Source organism: Heterodontus francisci, chromosome 42 (assembly GCF_036365525.1).
Source record: "Heterodontus francisci isolate sHetFra1 chromosome 42, sHetFra1.hap1, whole genome shotgun sequence".
NCBI lineage: Eukaryota > Metazoa > Chordata > Chondrichthyes > Heterodontiformes > Heterodontidae > Heterodontus > Heterodontus francisci.
In genome coordinates, this window is record NC_090412.1 from 16,241,184 (window position 1) to 16,259,059 (window position 17,876).

A 17,876-nucleotide genomic window follows, 5' to 3' on the forward strand; every position below is an offset into this window, starting at 1 on the left:
AAATACAATGTCTAAGGACATAGCTACTTCAGTAATTATGTTCCGACAACTTCCCGGAAGGGAGTCATCAACATAGTAATTGCATCGTGTTTGGCCGCATATCCCAGGCTTTGGAAATGCTTTATGAATGCAAATGAGCTGAGAAAGCAGGCAAAGTCATTATGTGTAATGGTTGACCCATCCGGAAACCTCCTGAAAGGAAGGCAGTTGTTTTAAAATTGCCACCAGTAATCACAAAAGGCTTTTGGCATAAAGCCTTGCAATAGCTGCTTCCCCAGAATTCTGTCCAACCATACTTCTATACCATGGCAGTGAAACAAAGAGTCATCATAAGACCCATAAGTTTAATGACTTGATTCAAATGCTTTTGTTACTTCAGTTCAGGAAACTGTCTAAGGTAATGGTGTAAGTTAAGGACAAATTTCAGTCTCACTGGAATATCATTGCCTTCATTGTTAGGAGGGCAATATACTTACTGGTGTTACATAATGTAAAATCAATAAACATCTACATTACAAGTATAGTCAAGTGTTTCACTCTCTGCTCGTCTGCAAGATGTGTGCACGTTTACAAATAACCTGCTTGCGTGGGCTGCCATCCAGACTCAGTAAGGAGTATGCTGCAGCAACTACCTAGTCTCACTGCCATCTTATTGGCTGCAGGTATGACTTTGATAAGATCAAAACTGCACACTTTATATTGAATTATATGAAAAAAACATCCATGATGGCACCACGTACCATGAGGCCGATGGCATAGCTGATGCTGAATGTAATCAGTAGCTGAGGAAATCCCACTTGAAAAATTATTTCCAACCCATTGTATCTGGGATCCACTGTTTAATCTGTGGTCACTCATTCTGAACTAATGTAGGTTCCATCAGTTTGCAAAGAACTTATTGCAAAAAATGTGATGATGTTCTGGCTATATTGGAGGACAAAGGATGATTCTCATTGAGAGAACTTTGAGGTGCCCCAGCGGTTAACTGCACCAGCCAGTTCAGAACTGAGATGTACAGATCACAAGGTCCTCATGTCTGATTCATAGTTCATGCCAAGTTAGTTGCTGCCAGTTTTTTTTAGCAATAGACACATTATACCTGGCCTCAGTGCTCAGGGAAGGGAAGAAAATCAGTCAAGGCCTCTCTTGATTGCAATTCATTGATTTCTGATGCCAAATGTGAATGCATGCCTCGATACCAGGGAGGATTGAGCTTAGCAACTATGATCTCCACAGTCAAATACCTTATAAATACTGACTGCCATGGCTCACGCATGAACAATGGCTATGGGGCAAAGTACTTGAGATGGGTTGTGGAACTGTATCCCAACAAAGTCAACGCCTTCAGGGAAAAAGGGGAGAAAATGGGAGGGGAATAAACTGAATTTTTTTTTTAAAGACAACACTTTGAATTTGAGAAATGGAAATCAATAAATGAACAGAATTATTAGAGAATGCTTTAGATTTTGGGAAATCTGTGATGTGTGCACTGGTATCCCAGTATAATTAGTCACAAGCCTTTCTGCGTTAACCAAATGGGTCAAATTTCTGACACATCTGTCTAGGAGCAATGTTCAGTGTCAGCATCTGCATTTCAAATCAAATGAAAGAAGCTCCTAGGTATTATGTCTGACTACACCACATGTACAACCTAATACACAAAAACAATTGGGCACTTTTCAACAAAGAAAACTTTAGTTTCTAAGATAACATTTAAAATACTTTTAACTGGCAACAATTACATGGATATAAGGAGGATGGTACATGTACATTCCCTTCAACCCTCTCAACTAATAGCAATCACGTTAAAAGCCACCATTCCGATTGTCTTTATAGCAGCTATATGATAACAGGAGGTACGTTGTTCCCTCTGCTGCTGAAAGCTATAGATTTGAATTATATTAAAGTACTATTGATTATGTTTTCCATACATCTGGACACCTTTTACTTAACTGTACATCAAGTAGACTGACTGCTACCTCCCTGGCCACTTGTGTAATATCAACTGATACAATACCTTTAAAGAACAAGATAAATACATTGTTAGTTAAGAGTAGAAAGGTCAAGGTAGCTGATCCTCCTGGTTGCGAACTGGTAGTTGTAGCAATGAGAAGATACTAGATTTTAATTTTCGTTGAGACAGCTGATAGTGGGGTAGTAGTTTGGGTCTGGTATAGATATGCCAATTATTTTTGTTAGCAGTAGCACTGGTGAAAAAATAGGATAAAAAGCCAACATCAAAAAAGTTCTCTACCTAGAGGCAAGGAAGCCTAGAGCCTCCTCCTCAAAAGGGAGTTCCAGTCTTGAATGGGATAAAGTCACTTGTTTAATTTTGAAATAAAATTGCATTGAGTGCAAGGGTGAAATCATATTTTTGTCTGGAATAACTGGACTTGGGGAAAATTATGATGCAAAGCACTTTCACAAACTGCCATGTTCAGTGTCAGCATCTGCATTTCAAATCAAATGAAAGAAGCTCCTCAAATTGTTCTGCAGCAGAAATTGATTATAAAATTCAGCAGGTCATTCCTAATATAGAAAATCTTTCTTTTTTCCCTTTATTTGAAGTAACTTCAGATTCATACTAGATGTTCTAGGATATATTGCCCAATTGGCTATGCTCAATAGGTGGACTGAAAGGGGCATAACCTTAGTAAAATTGTAAGAATCCATTACATCGGATTTCAGGTCAGTTAGGGCGGCACAGTGGCGCAGTGGTTAGCACCGCAGCCTCACAGCTCCAGGGACCCGGGTTCGATTCCAGGTACTGCCTGTGTGGAGTTTGCAAGTTCTCCCTGTGTCTGCGTGGGTTTTCTCCGGGTGCTCCGGTTTCCTCCCACAAGCCAAAAGACTTGCAGGTTGATAGGTAAATTGGCCATTATAAATTGTCACTAGTGTAGGTAGGTGGTAGGGAAATATTGGGACAGGTGGGGATGTTTGGTAGGAATATGGGATTAGCGTAGGGTTAGTATAAATGGGTGGTTGATGTTCGGCACAGACTCGGTGGGCCGAAGGGCCTGTTTCAGTGCTGTATCTCTAATCTAATCTAATGTTCCATTCAATTATGGAGCTAGGTTTAACATCACCATTGGAAATATCCACCAGTTCCCAGGTTGTTGCATTAAAGTCAGGCCCCAATGATGTTGTTCAGATGTTCATGTAATTTCTCCAAGTTTATGCTGGAATAACAGTCAGTCAATTAGTCATGTACCAGGTACTGCTTGTGCCTGTGCTATTTACAGAAATGGTCAGAAAGGCTGCCACATTAGCAATAAAGCAGCATTTTGGGGCTTTTACAGACCTTTTTATCTGCATTTGTCTCTTTCCTGTTTCCACTTAAATGGTCAGGCTTTCTACCACCTGTTTTGGTACAGCCATTATTTTGATACATCCACAACATTTGGACAATAGGTTTCTCCCATTATGTTTTTTGGAAGAGGATCAGCATTGTAATGAGGTGGACTGCACCTCAGGGCCAGTAGTTTCACACCTGTAACTACCTGGCAATGACCACCAGCACTGGCTAGAGGCTCCAGAGTAGTAAAGGCCCAGATGAAAAGGTGCACATTCTGCTGCAAGAACTAGATCTAACATGTACCATTTAGCTGGCAACAGTCAACTGCCCCTCCTCTTCCATCTGCGTCCAAGTTGCTGGGGACTCAATAGAACATGACCCTGAGTAATGTACCCCTCAGATCTGCGGGAGGGGGCATAAGTAGCTGCAATAATTAATAATCAGCTGAAATTTGCATAAAGGGAACCAAATTGGACACACAGTTTCATTCCAAATACTGACACAGCAGGTCCACACTAATCAGAAATATAAAAAAAACCACATGAAGACACACATTGTGTCCTTGGGGAGACCAGAGGCAAGAATCGCCTATTCACTTCATACTTTTCACAACTAATAATAGGTCGTTTTGATTTACTTATGATGGATGCACATCTACATTAGAAACTACCTATCATTGAGCAATGGCTAAGTCTAACTCAAACAACTGGTGCAGAAAATGGAATCAACTCGTGTCCTCAGTGATTTTCAGAAACTGCCATTGAGGGCAGCTGATTTTGAAAACTATTGTGCATAACCTTATGTTATTTCAGAACTGGGAGCACTTGAGTAGGAAAGGCTCAGCTTCCAAAATTTGATACTTCTTGCCTTGAAGAACACAAAATTGGACAAAAAAATTAAAAGCACTATAAATTTAAAGCACTTCAAGAAAATCAAGCAGTTAAGAGTACGGCAGGCTCTCCCAGGAGCTCAGTGGGCTTACACAGAGAGTAGCTGAATCATACTGAGCATGAAAGACCTAGATAGATTTATGGTTTATGCAAATTAGTTGATGACAGCCAGGGTATGCGGATGTGACAAGTTTGGACAAGTGTAGAAATGCCCGCAGCTATCGCGTGCCCCCTTCTCCATCCTTACTTTTGCGTTCAAACAAACTGCTGACAATCAGACATAATGGTCACATATGAGTAATGACCTTCCGTGTTGTTTCAGTCGCTGTGAGGCGACTATGGAGTGACCTCTCCATGGCACATGCCTGGGCCAATGTATGGAGGTTGAGAGTTGCCCAAGCGACAAAACCCCCATCTCGGCCTTTCTGGTGGGGTCCAAAGGAGTGCAGAGCATGACGTTTGGCACCGGTATGGCTGCAGGAACTGCCGGAAACGTGCCAAAGGTGACACGTGACCGTCTACGGGGTTCCACTCCGGATTTTCTGTTAGGGTTTACTCCCTTAGCTTTGGTCTCTCCCGAGACGCCCACAAGGCAGTGGGGTTGTTAGGGCCCCTACACAGGTGTTGGAGGATGCCGGTGGGAGGAGGGGGTGCGAGGGGGAGCTGGGAAGGGGGCTGTAAGGTGGGGGGGTGCAGGGGAAGGGGGTGCAGGGGGAAGATGGTGCGAGGGGGAGCTGGGAAGGGGTTGTGAGGGGGGAGGGGGGTGCGGGGGGAGGAGCTGAGAGTGTGGAGCTGGGAAGGGGAAGGAAGGGGATGCAGGTAATAAGCCATTTCCTCAGTTCCCACCATTGATGCCTGGGAAGCTCATCCGCGTCCTTCAGTGGTAATGACCACTGCAAGAGTTACTGTAGGACATCGTCCAGACTGCTGAATCCTGGACAGTGGCAATACTTTCAGGAGGGGATAGGAGTAATATTTCAACACAAGTATTGTAGAAATATTTTGATTTTCATACTCAAAGAGCTTTAGTATGAGCAGCAATAAGTATTTTTGACTTGGGTTCAGATATTGGAGATGAAAATCAGCTAAAGAATCTAGGAAACTGGAAATTCAATTGAATTAATTTCATTAGTAATTTACACTTGGTTATTTACTATTCTAATGACTATAATGCTAATCAATAGTCTACATTGTAATTTTATACATTTGTACACTCATTCTCTGCTGCATTCTGAGAGAGAGAATCGGCTTTAAATTGGAGTCTGCCTTTGGTTAACTGATTACCTTAAAAGGAAGTGTTCTGTACTCATTCACTGGGTGGAGGATAGTGCCACCAAGTGGATACCAAGAACATTTATAGTTGTAGCTTTCTACACAGGTTTCATGTAGAACATGTAAATACATTGCATGGGGTGGTACTGAGCCAGACAGACTAAGAGGTTCCAGTTTTGATTCATGGGCACCAGCTTGGGCCCTACAACTAGCCAGAGCACTCGTCAGTTGTGGAGAGGTGAAAAGGAGAAAAGAATCACAGTCGGGGCTCCCATTCTGATTGATCTCCAATTTCCTGTGCTGGGAAATGCTCATGAGTGGAAATGGGCCCAGGACACACACTACAGCTTGCAGACACTCACAGTCTAGACTAGCACAACAATGCACACTTCGATGACATCCTGGAGGCACATGTGGATCCATAACCTTAGTGGGAGTTGACACCTTCAGGAGACTCACATCAACAACTTGCATTTATATAGCACTGTGACAAAACCACACCTGCCAAATGGAAACATATTAATTTTGTCATATGGACACTATTTGAATTGTTACTGGACATTGAACATAACTTGTTTAAAAGAGACCACAAAGCAGTGGCTGAAAACTTGGCTGCACATTTGCATTCTGAGACAATGGGGGTGCTCCCTGATTCAATTAGCCAGATGGGTTTTGTCAATGGTGACGTTCAAAAGACATTGAGAGTCATTGTTTGTGTAAGAGCCATCATTCCACCCCCACCACCGCCCAAATGAGTGTGTCTGGTAAGCTTTGAAGAATCAACAAACCTCGCAGGCGATGCCATTTCAAACAAAGAGCTAGTCACATGACTAGCCTGCGAGCCAATCTGGGAATTGATTGAATTGTGCTCACAGTAAAGGTTTGAGTCAGACTGCATTTTGAAGACCAAAGAGAAGTAAGGTCTCTCTCTCTGACGCAAAGTTCCAGGGACCCAAGGAGCCTTCTGGTACCAGTGAAACAAGTTTGAAAGCGTGCACTGGGCCCCAACGAGAACTGCAAGACTTAACTTCAATCGAAGACTTTACACCCAACCCAAAACCAGTAACTGAATTCCATCTACCACTTCAAATCTCCCCACTTTAAATTCTTTCTCCTCCTCTGTATCTACGTGTGTTTTTCGCGTATGCATGCTAGCATGGTTGCGTCGCGTATTCTTAGCAGTTTTAACTGAGTTAGAGTTTTAAGGTTCATAAACTTACACCTTTCTTGTTTAAACCTGAGAAAACCTGTCTGATTAATTCTTACAATTGAACAGCAGTGAGCAAGGACTCCAGTGAGGGAAAGCTTAAAAAAAAAAGTGTTTTAAAAGTTAAACCCTGTTCCGGCCAAACCAGGAAAAGGCCAAGAGGGGAGCCCTAGATCCCTTCCTCACCTGGTCATAACAAGCACCTATAATGTAGTAAAATGACTTAAGACGCTTCCATAGGAGTGCTTTCAAACAAAATTTGACACTAAGCCACATAAGGAGATATTAGAGCTGGTGATCAAAAGTTTGGTCAAAAAGGTAGTATTCAAGAAATGTCTTAAAGGGGGAGAGGTTTAGGGTGGGAATTTCAAGCTTAGGGCTGAGACAGCTGAAGGTACAGCTGCCAATGGTGCAGCGGTGACAATCGGGGATGTGCAATAGGCCAGAATTGGAGGAGCACAGAGGTCTCTGAAGGTTGCAGGGCTGGAGGAGGTTACAGAGATATGAAGAGGTGAGACCCTGGAGCGATTTGTAAACAAGGATGAGAATTTTAAAATCAAAGCATTGCTGGACAAGAAGCCAATGTAAGTCAGTGAGCACAGGGGTAATGGGTGAATGGGTCTCAGTGCAATTTTATCAGTGAATAGAGTAGCACTTACACTCAGTGAAGGAAGTACCTTTCAAGTTTTAGTACTGGTTTTCCTTTGCAACTCTTGGGAGGCATGTTGATCGTAAAAGTCATTCCATCTCAAGTCCTAAGGAAGGATATACTTGCCTTGGAGGCAGCACAACAAAAGTTCACGAGATTGGTACCTGGGATGAGAGTGTTGTCCTATGAGGAGAGACTGAGTAAATTAGGTCTCTACTCTCTGGAGTTAAGAATGAGAGGTGACCTCATTGAAACATACAAGATTCTGAAGGGGCTTAACAGAGTAGACACTGAGGGGTTGTTTCCCCCGGCTGGAGAATCTAGAACACGGGCAGTCTCAGGATAAGGAGCCGATCATTTAGGACTGAGATGAGGAGAAATTTCTTCACTCAAAGGGTTGTGAATCTTTATCCTAGAGTGTTGTAGATGCTCCATAGTTGAATATATTTAAGACTGAGATAGACAGATGTTTCCTCTCTCAGGAAATAGAGGGATATGGGGAGTAGGTGGGAAAATGGAGTTAAGGCACTGTATGGTCTACTCTTGCTCCTATTTCTAATGTTATGGCTTTTTATTCATGATGGGAAAATGACAAAAATCTAATGTCTTAAAGGGAGGCTCAATACAAATCAAAAAATACATTGAGGCATCAGAGCAAGTTACATTCTGATGTACTGTAAAGTTCACTTCCTTGTTAGCTCCACCAGGTGCTAAATATTTTCAAAAGCAATGCAAGCCTTCATAGGGGACAGGCTCATACTTGTGGTTTCTTCCCTTCATTGAGTGGAAATGAAAATGTCACGATACTGGGCATCAGCCAACTAGCCAGAAATAGCCTTTTCTTTGGATTCCGCTTTAGATCTCCGGCCAAATGAGTGGTTTTAACAAGCAGACAAAATCCATTCACCGACAACTACACAGCATGCAAATTAATAGAATTTCATGAGTTTTGTAAAAAAGTGAGCTATGTAAAACAGCACAAACCTACAATCAAAGTTTGTACCTGGGTTTGAATCCAGTTTATACAAATATGAAAAAGCTTCCTTTATTTGATGACTGTCAAGAGTTTTAGTTCCGTTCCTTGGAGTCTACACACTGCACTCACACACATAGGACTAAAAGAAAAAGCACAATTCTACAATTCAGATGTGTTTCATATTGAAAAATTTATTAGATTGTTAGGCAGATATACTAAATATAATAAAAATTGAAGTGCAGGGTGTAGATAAAGTGAAATGATTGAAGGCACTATGACTTTAAAATAAAAATCTGAAATTCTCAACTTTTGAAAAAACATACCACCCCATTTACACATTCCTGCACTCAACATAACTGTTAGAAATTTCAAAACATTACCCTTACATTCCCCTCTCTTGCCTGCTTTCCATTTCAATCCTCTCTGTTAATCTCAAATGAAAATTAGACAATGGTATGGCCTACTCCTGCAGCTGGGATCGGAGCAGCTCCGGGGCTCGACTTCTACTTACACTGTAGTAGCAGGGGTTGCTTCCGTTTTGCTGATTTCCCCCCACCTTTGCTTCCTTTCTCCCAACTGCACGACACCTAGCTGAGAATAGCAATAGTCATGAGGAGGGGAGGTGCAGGAAGAGGAGATAGACTGTCTAGGTACAAATCTCCTCAGGGGCTAGAATACCAGCCTCTCATCGCTCAAATACTGAACACAAAAATAACTCCATTTTACTTTTCTTTCTGACAGCTAGTTGTAAACTAACATAGTATTAACAAATGAATCCTATTCACAAAAGCTTCAAAATAATCTAATTATATATTTGAAAACTTACATTGCAGAGTATGAATATCTAGTAGCCTCAGCTATTACACACCGATATACCCATTTTGTTTTGCAGTTACTGGTCATTATGATGGCAAATCTACAACAAGCCACTTCTAGCATTTTATTGAGCAGATAAAGTTGCTCTTGTAACAATTCCTTGCGAGCCCTGTGGTTTACTTCTTTCTGCAGACATGCGTTCAAGGCGTTCAGTGTAGAATCCATTAAAATCTAACCTGCAATGGACAAACACAAAAGTAGTTAAACAGATCAAATTATCTAAACGGATTTTAAGAATGAAAGAAATATGCTCTGGAATTGCATGCATGATCATGAGGAATTCTTCTCAGCCTCATACAAGATTACATTCTGGCTGGTGTGTGGTCATGTTGAAGCATCCTTTACATTAATATGAAATAATTGGATCAAAGTGACATTAACTATGCAATGAAGCGTTTATGCCTGACTCGTAGCCCGAGTTTCACGATTTCAAAGTCACAAATTGCTCGTCACTGTAGACAGAAAGCTTATTCATTTTTAACTCTGCCACTAGATGGAACACTGTGCTTTGGCGGAGCATCATGTGCGTGGAAAGCAAATTGCTGGTCTTGTTACAACAGCCTCTTTTATGTCGGTATTTTGATGCACTGCCTAAATTATAAATAAGGAGATGCCTGCGGAGCATATAATGCCTTCCTTCTACCCAATAAAAAAAGGTTGCACACTAGCCAATGCACCCGTGAGGAAAATAGGAAGGAAAGCTTGGCGATTTAAAGGGCATATATCAGAAGGATTAAATCGAGATGTTCATTACTAATCCATTTTTCAAGTCTCCAAATATATGCAGATCACTTTAAAGAGCTGACATGGTTTTCTCAAATTACCAACTTTGACTTCTTAATCACTGGTTTCATAAGTCAGTATCTACTAGCACGCTCAGTTGCTGGAAATTTCCTCGGGAGTTCTCCGGTTTGGCCAGAGTAACTCTGGTGGAAACTGGATAAACCATGTAAATGGGGAAATTGCTGATGTTCTGCCAAAATTATGACTGCCAACCAGGAATACCCCAAGGAAATTCCCAGTGAGTGTCTTTCGATGCTAAAGAGCCCAGTGTTTTCAAAAGTTTCTTTATAATTCAAAAGCATCTTTTATTGTAAATTATAGTTACATTTTCTCCATTTTAACATAATTTACAAGTGAGCAATATGATTCTGAAAGCAGAAGAGGTGGAGGTACACCCAACTGGCTCTTCCCCAGACCCATTAACATTAGTCTTGTCCAATAGGAAGCTTTTAAGCGACACTAACTCTGGGTATAATGGGCATCATCTGAGCTGAAGATGATCAGGAAAAGACAACAAAGCTGTGAGCAAAAGATGTTAAAATGCTGCTTACACCTTACACAGGAAGAATCAGAGTACTGATCCAAACCCTTGCAAGGGTTCTGACACCAGTCTGAGACACACAAGTGGAGGGCAAGGAGCTTAACAATTAAAGGAGAGGTTCGTAAAAATATTTCCCAAAAAGTCATTTAGAATGTGAATTCTATGGCACAATCATTGTTGAAGCAGAGGCCATAAATTCTTTTAAGAGGGAATTACATCTTTGTTTAAAAATGACCGAAAAGGAATAGGGACTGAGTAGGCAGCTGGAATTCGACTGGGTAGATCATATGCAGCAAAATACCAGGAAAAATGACAATTTTCTGTGCTGTAACTTTCTATGATTGTATTAATTCCAAGCTAGAGGAAGGAACTATGATGTTCACAAAATAAAAGCTTAGATATGATGATTAAGCAGAAAAACAAAAATCATACATAGGCTTGATAGGCCAAATGGTCCTTTATCACTTGATAAGACTGACTAACTCACGTCTCCTGTATTTTATATGCAGAATAATCAAATAATTTTGAATTCTGCACCAACAGCAAAATCTAATTTTCAAATGCTGTATATGGAAAGAAAACTGAGCCAGTAACCTACCTGTATATAATATTGATCATACTGTGCTCGCAGTCATTTGTACTTGAAATGCTTAATCTGTCCAGCAGATCAAGCAGGTTGGAAGAGAAGTTGTTGTCAAATGTGTTGATAGTACCCTCAAATCCAGATGTCGAATGCAGTGCATCTGCATGCTCTGCTACAAACTGTGAAAACAGCCAAGCTTGAGAAACTGGACTGAACAACAGTAAGAAGGAAATTTCTCACTTACCTTACACTGAATCACTATTTTTTTTGGTTTTTAATTCAGATATGAGGAAATTGACTACAACCAACATCGAGAAATTTAAAAACTACAGAATTACAAATATTAAAAAAAAATCAATGCTGGGCAATAAAAAGATGTCTAATTTTTGCCTCCAATGTCTGCAGCATGCACTCCCAGATGCAGATGAAACTCTGCAATTCTCCAACCACCACCAGCCGCCCCCATCCCCGCCACTGTGGACCCCAACCTTAGCCTTGGAACACATCGACTCCATCAGTGTGAATATTTCTATTTTCTACATCAGCCATTCAGTGATATTGCCAACTTATTCAAAATTGCTGGTGGTTTTCTGCTGTTGGTCTGTACTGATGAACAAAGAAGGTTGTGATTGCCAAATTAATTTGACGAAGAAATATTTCATTCCAGATGGGATGGATTTAAATTACAGGTCCCAAGGACAAAGGGGCTGTGTTCTTTTTAAACCACTGCAATAAACTACAGAAGCTAAATATTACAAGATTACTGTATTTTCAACACAAAATATTTGTTGTCAGCATGCTGCCAAGGTCAGTATGTTGCCAAGAATAAAAGGTATTAGACAGGATATTTGCCTTTTTGGTGAGCCTCTTCTTTTCAGTCTCTTCAGAGCGTTCTGACTGAGTTGGTGGACCCTTCATTGTGCCATGTTCCAGTGTCAGACGTGTCATCTCACTATCAATCTTTATGCTTTGAGTAAACCTCTAGGAATATAACAAGGAAATTTAAAGCTTTCGTACTTCAAACAATCTTAAATAAATAAAAAGTATATGAAGAGGTAGGAGAAGGCAACTTTCATAACAGACAACAATTCTGTTCCCATAAAGAGTCTGGCTTTGCTCAGGATCCAAGTTGAATACAATGAACAAATTTTGGACTATGGGCCCTGGACGTGCAATAATTTGGAAGTGTGTAATTTAATTAGGAACTAAAATAAAATGGAGCTGTGGATTTTTTTTAAATTCATTCATGGGATGTGGGCGTCACTGGCTATGCCAGCATTTATTGCCCATCCCTAATTGCCCTGGAGAAGGTGGTGGTGAGCTGCCTTCCTGAACCGCTGCAGTCCATGTGAGGTAGGTACACCCACAGTGCTGTTAGGAAGGGAGTTCCAGGATTTTGACCCAGTGACAGCGAAGGAACGGCGATATAATTCCAAGTCAGGATGGTGTGTGACTTGGATGGGAACTTGCAGGTGGCGATGTTCCCATGCATATGCTGCTCTTGTCCTTCAAGGTGGTAGAGGTCGCGTTTATATTCCCATTTATGGAAAGGCACAGATTCTGATCTAATTGCACTTTTAACTCACTGATTGAGGCAGGCAACATGTGCATTTTATATTTGATGCATTTTAGTGTAGTTAGAATTATGCAAACAAACGAACACCTATTAACTAAGTGATGCCCTGGACTGGATCTTTGGATATGGAAAGCATTGGTTGGAAGGAAAGTGACAGATTTTCGGATTGTTATTTAATTTCAATAGCTCTGTTGATTTCTTGTTTGATTCAATGTTTAGTTCCTATTGTACCACCCATTCGTCCAAATTCCTATACAGGATGATTCACTGGATGACCAGATATGATTTTGAAAGAACTAGTTGTTGCTAAATCTTATATTTCATGGAAGTTCACAGCAGAGAAATATACCATTCAGCCAATCAAGTCTGTGTTAATGTTTTTCTTCATGAGAAAGAAAGAAAAATCTTGCATTCCTATAACCTTTCATGACCTCAAAGCATCCTAGCTAATGAAGTACTTTTGAAAGGTAAGTCACTATTGTAATGTCGGAAACGTGGCAGCCAATTTGTGTGTAGCAAACAGCAATGTGATAATGACCAGATAATCAGTGGTGATTTTGGTTGAGGATAAATATTGGCCAGGATACTGGGTAGAATTCCCCTGCTCTTTGAAATAGAGGGCTGATAGAGCCTCAGTTTAACGTCTCACCCGAAAGACCGCACCTTCGACAGTGCAGCATTACTTCAGTAGCTCGGAATTTTTTCTCTCCAAAATTTGAAATTTAAGACAAGGCTCTATTCAGCTGGTTAAAGAATGTTGATAAGTGATATTTTATACTAAAACACCTTATATTATTTGGTATAATTTACACTTTAACTTAGGACGGATGGAATAGGCTCTTCAAAAGGAATTTATTAATTGAAGGGTGAAACTTTGTAAACTCCTTCCTTGATGTATATGCGATACTTTAAAATCTCCACAATGTATCCCCCTCCATTTTCAAAAGGGAGAGAAAGCTGCAGCAGCTGTGTAACCTTTAATATGACGGTATAAAATTATACACATCTCCATTAGGCAAGGGCCAGACAAGTAATGTGCACATTTCTACCCTTTAATAGTGAAGCTGAATTAGGACCACACTGTTACTGCGAGTGAACTAAATATTTGTAATCAACGTTGCTAGATGGTTTGTTTTTGACACAAAATGACAAATCAAAAAAGATTAAGATTATAGATGGGTTCTGAGATTTGAACTCAACCAAATGTCAGCACCTGTGCCATTTACCAAGGATTAGGAAAAGTGTAAGGCAGAAGTTGTGTTTCAAATGCACAGTAATTGGAATCACTTATTGCATGCAACTAATTAAAGCTGTGTCAGTTTTAACCCTTTCATTTTTTTTAAAACTTGCTTGTTAAATTTCAAGAGCATGCACATCGCTTTTACTACAGAATACAGAAAAGCAGACATGCTGGGAAATTTGTATAATGAATTTTGTGCATTAAAATTAAATGGTCAAACTATAGATTATTTCCACATTCAATACTCCTTTGAATAAATCACAACTTGGACACTTTTTTATTTTTGTATTTTAAGTTCTAAAGTGTCAAAAGTGAGGCAGTACTGATTAATTCAGTCAAATTTTACCCAGTAGTTGAGCAATAACTATCAGAAAGTCCTAGCTTTGACATTCATTCTGTACTAATGTCAGCTGGGATAGTGGTTCAGACACAGCAATTTGCCTTAGTGCCTCCAGGTTAGGAAATAAAAAACTGGGCAGTTTCGCTGCTCCAGATCATTATTCAAAGCCCGTTACTTGAAATGAGCTTGTGTGTACACATCAGGGAAAGGATAGAGTTTGGCTATGATACTGACCATGTAGATGAGTTACTTGAAGCACCGAACAAGGAGTCAACAACTTCAAAGGAAATGTGGAGGGGGGCAGAAAATGGGCAAGGGAAGCAAGGGTGGCAAGTGTGAGAAGTGGGAGCAACAAAATACAATCAAGTTATAACTGATGACTGCAACAGTCACAAATAAAAGCCTAGCCACCCTTAGAGGCACAGCATATACATTGATTCACCATCAAACCTATGGGCTCTCCTGGACTAATATCCAACATTAGATCCCGTCATTGGAATGCCTTTCATTAATAAGCATCTATCTATATAATTCACAGAATTAGAAAGCTGAATTTCTTGCCATTTTCACTATTGATTTACGAAGAGGCAACAAATAAACTCGTACGCCATCTTATTGTAAAAGGTGAACACACATGAATTGCAAGATCCTTTTCCTTTTCTCTTTCCCCTCCACACATTATTTTCCTCCTTCTGTCACAGCAGAGAGTACAGAATGCTGTGCCTAGGAAGTATGCAAGTGACTGGCTTCCAGATCTCTATCCATCTCCTGTAACCACTTGTATGAAATGTACATGTGGAGAGGCAGTTGCCAGTATTCTCCTTCCTCCTACCCTGAAACGGGGAAGCACATGGGGCTGAATCTCAACCCCAAAAGCAGGTGGGATAAGTTGAGATGTTAAAACTTTAAAAATCTCAAACCCGACTCCAACCTGCTAACTTCTGGACTTAAGGGAGGCAGCACAAGGGGTGGGTAGACAATCCGCTCTTAGGAGGCGAGTTGGCCAATTAAATATTTTTCATGAGATGGGCAGCCTTTGATTTAACCTGCTTTGGTAGTTTATCCCAGGCCAGCTAAGGCCTTGGGAAACACAGCAGCTGAAGGGAGGCAAGGGGAGCTTCGGGGAAATGGTAAGTGCTAAATGTTGTTTCCTTTCCTCTGCCCTGGCCGCCCCAAGGACCCCTCCTAAGTGCTTCCCCAGCCAATTGGACGCCAAGCCTGTGTAGAGTTTGCAAGTTCTCCCTGTGTCTGCGTGGGTTTTCTCCGGGTGCTCCGGTTTCCTCCCACAAGCCAAAAGACTTGCAGGTTGATAGGTAAATTGGCCATTATAAATTGTCACTAGTATAGGTAGGTGGTAGGGAAATATAGGGACAGGTGGGGATGTTTGGTAGGAATGTAGGATTAGTATAAATGGGTGGTTGATGTTCGGCACAGACTCGGTGGGCCAAAGGGCCTGTTTCAGTGCTGTATCTCTAATCTAAAAAAAAAGGTCAATTATGCTGACTTCTGGGCAGGGAACCTATCAAACCAAACTACACAGTGTGGAGGGAAACCAGAACTTCCAGGTTTCTGGACAGAAATTTAGCCCCTCCCATCTGCGCAGATCACCCCTAGGGCAGTGAGCTCAAAGAATGGCGGCCCACAAGCCAAAGAGCCACCGCGATCTCATGCGTGGCGGCTCATTTAAGTAGCTGGGGCGGGATCCTTTACATCTGACCTTCCCCCACCAAACTGCACAAAGTTTAAAGTTCACCCCTTCCCACCATGGTGGATCGCTGCTGGCCCCATCTTTTGGCACCCCCCTCTAACCACGGAGCCCGGGTTGAAGGCTTGGTAAAATCCAGCCCCTAGTTTCAGCTTACAGCAAAGCATCACTGGTACTGATAGTCACAAGCAGGTTAGTCGATTTGCCCTTACCCAGGATTAATGAAGATGTGGATTATAAATAAGGAAGAAAAGAGGACTGAAACTTAAATACTCATAAATGCATACAATGGAATAGAAATGGGCTTACCTGCATACAGTTGGTAAACATGACACACACTGACATAAGTTTTGAGAAGATCTTCAGCAGCACTGTATTGGTCAACATACAGTCCTTCATACAGTTGTCCAGAAAACTGGTATGATAACTCAAAACCTCATCAATGTTGGATGCCTAACAAAGCACCAAAGAATTACATAAATTATGAAAGGTATTGGTTCACCTGGGAAACTTCGCACACGACCTTTAGTTAAACACTGTATGGCTGGTTTATGATTAGACAGGGTGGTGGCGGGGGAGGGGGTGGTTGCTGAATGCATAATTTATACCTGCAAAAACTGTTGCTCGGCTTATTAGAAGCTTCACCTAGAAATACTAAACTGAACAGGTAACTTCATAAGCTGCTACATTTTGATTAATAGGTGCGTGCAAAGACTTTCCTTGGGTGGTTCTCACGATTGACCACTGTAGTTTCAGTGAACAATTTAGCGGAAACCTCAAATTCAATGTGTTTCTGATGTTCTTCTGTTGAAGTTAGTGTTCAATCGGGTGAACTACTAACCTTTATTTTGATAGGCCTGAATTCCACCCCTCCCCATCCCTAAATATACAGCTCAGTTTTTATCAGTGCTAATTATTATTCAGCATGCAAATCCAGTGATTCACAACATCAGTGCCCACCTTTGGCCTTCTAGCGACCAGTTGGTATAACTAAATTATCTTCATGTCTAGAACCAGGGAGATAGCAGTTAAAATTCATACCTTGCTCCTGATCAAAAAAAAATAGATTCATGGGTCATAATGAAGATAACTGATTACTCATTTGCAGCCTATCATGGTAAGCATGATTTTGTTTCAGAGTAGCCTGACTTTTAATCATACATCTTCTGGGTAGAATCAGAAGGAAAAGAGCAGAAGTCAGGAATAATACTAGGAGTCAGGTGTGAGAGAGTAATGGACAACATTAAAAAATTCAGGCACTGAACAGTGTCTGTTTGAGAGAGGTTCCCCTCTCCAATCCCTTTGATCTGGCAAGCTGCCCACTTACCCTGATGAGTTAATGGAGAGCACTGTAGAAAGCAAATGACTGCAATATAACAAGCAGAACAAAGGAAGGCCAGGAAGAGTCATTCAAACCTGGATTTCAAGGAGTGTAACTTTCCCAATTTTACCCACAAATGTACCAAGATTTTGAACAAAACTTCCAGCAACAATTCACTTGCTGAACCAAAACTCATCATAAATAAATAAAAGTTAAATATTTGAAAGAGAATTATAGCTGGTAACGGATGACTGCATGGAAGATAGCTTCTTGCTTAGGATTAATACGTTCAACCCAAGGACAATATTATTTTATCCTTTTCATATGTTTATGAGCAGCTGCAACTATGTGAAGGAGCATGTGTAAGCAGCAGAAAGCAACTCTCTCTGACTGATTGTTTTGGTTTTGGAACCAAAACAGCTTCAAAATCCATTTCCAGAAGAGTAGTCACATCACTGATCACACTTGAATTGATCAAAGCAAGTCTGAATTGACTGAGATGCAACTGCAAGTTGATCTGGGTTCCAGGAAGTCACACTGCCAGAAGACATTTATGCCATAGGTATGGCACCTTTCTGGTTTAGATGCTGCTTTCTAGGTTTTTGCATATGCCTAATAATTT

General features: G+C 40.9%; 1 protein-coding gene across 1 annotated transcript in view; it reads right to left on the bottom strand.

Annotated features, from left to right (window-relative positions):
* Nucleotides 1–8,460: 8,460 nt before the first annotated feature.
* The window catches only part of tubgcp2 (tubulin gamma complex component 2), a 41,227-nt gene continuing 31,811 nt past the window's right edge, over nt 8,461–17,876 (bottom strand). The window contains exons 15-18 of the mRNA XM_068020638.1: nt 16,243–16,386; nt 11,925–12,053; nt 11,088–11,251; nt 8,461–9,341 (exon numbers count right to left, since the gene is read on the bottom strand). Coding sequence (XP_067876739.1) covers nt 9,230–9,341; nt 11,088–11,251; nt 11,925–12,053; nt 16,243–16,386 — 549 coding nt within the window. The 3' untranslated portion in view covers nt 8,461–9,229. The remainder of the gene's footprint in view (nt 9,342–11,087; nt 11,252–11,924; nt 12,054–16,242; nt 16,387–17,876) is intronic.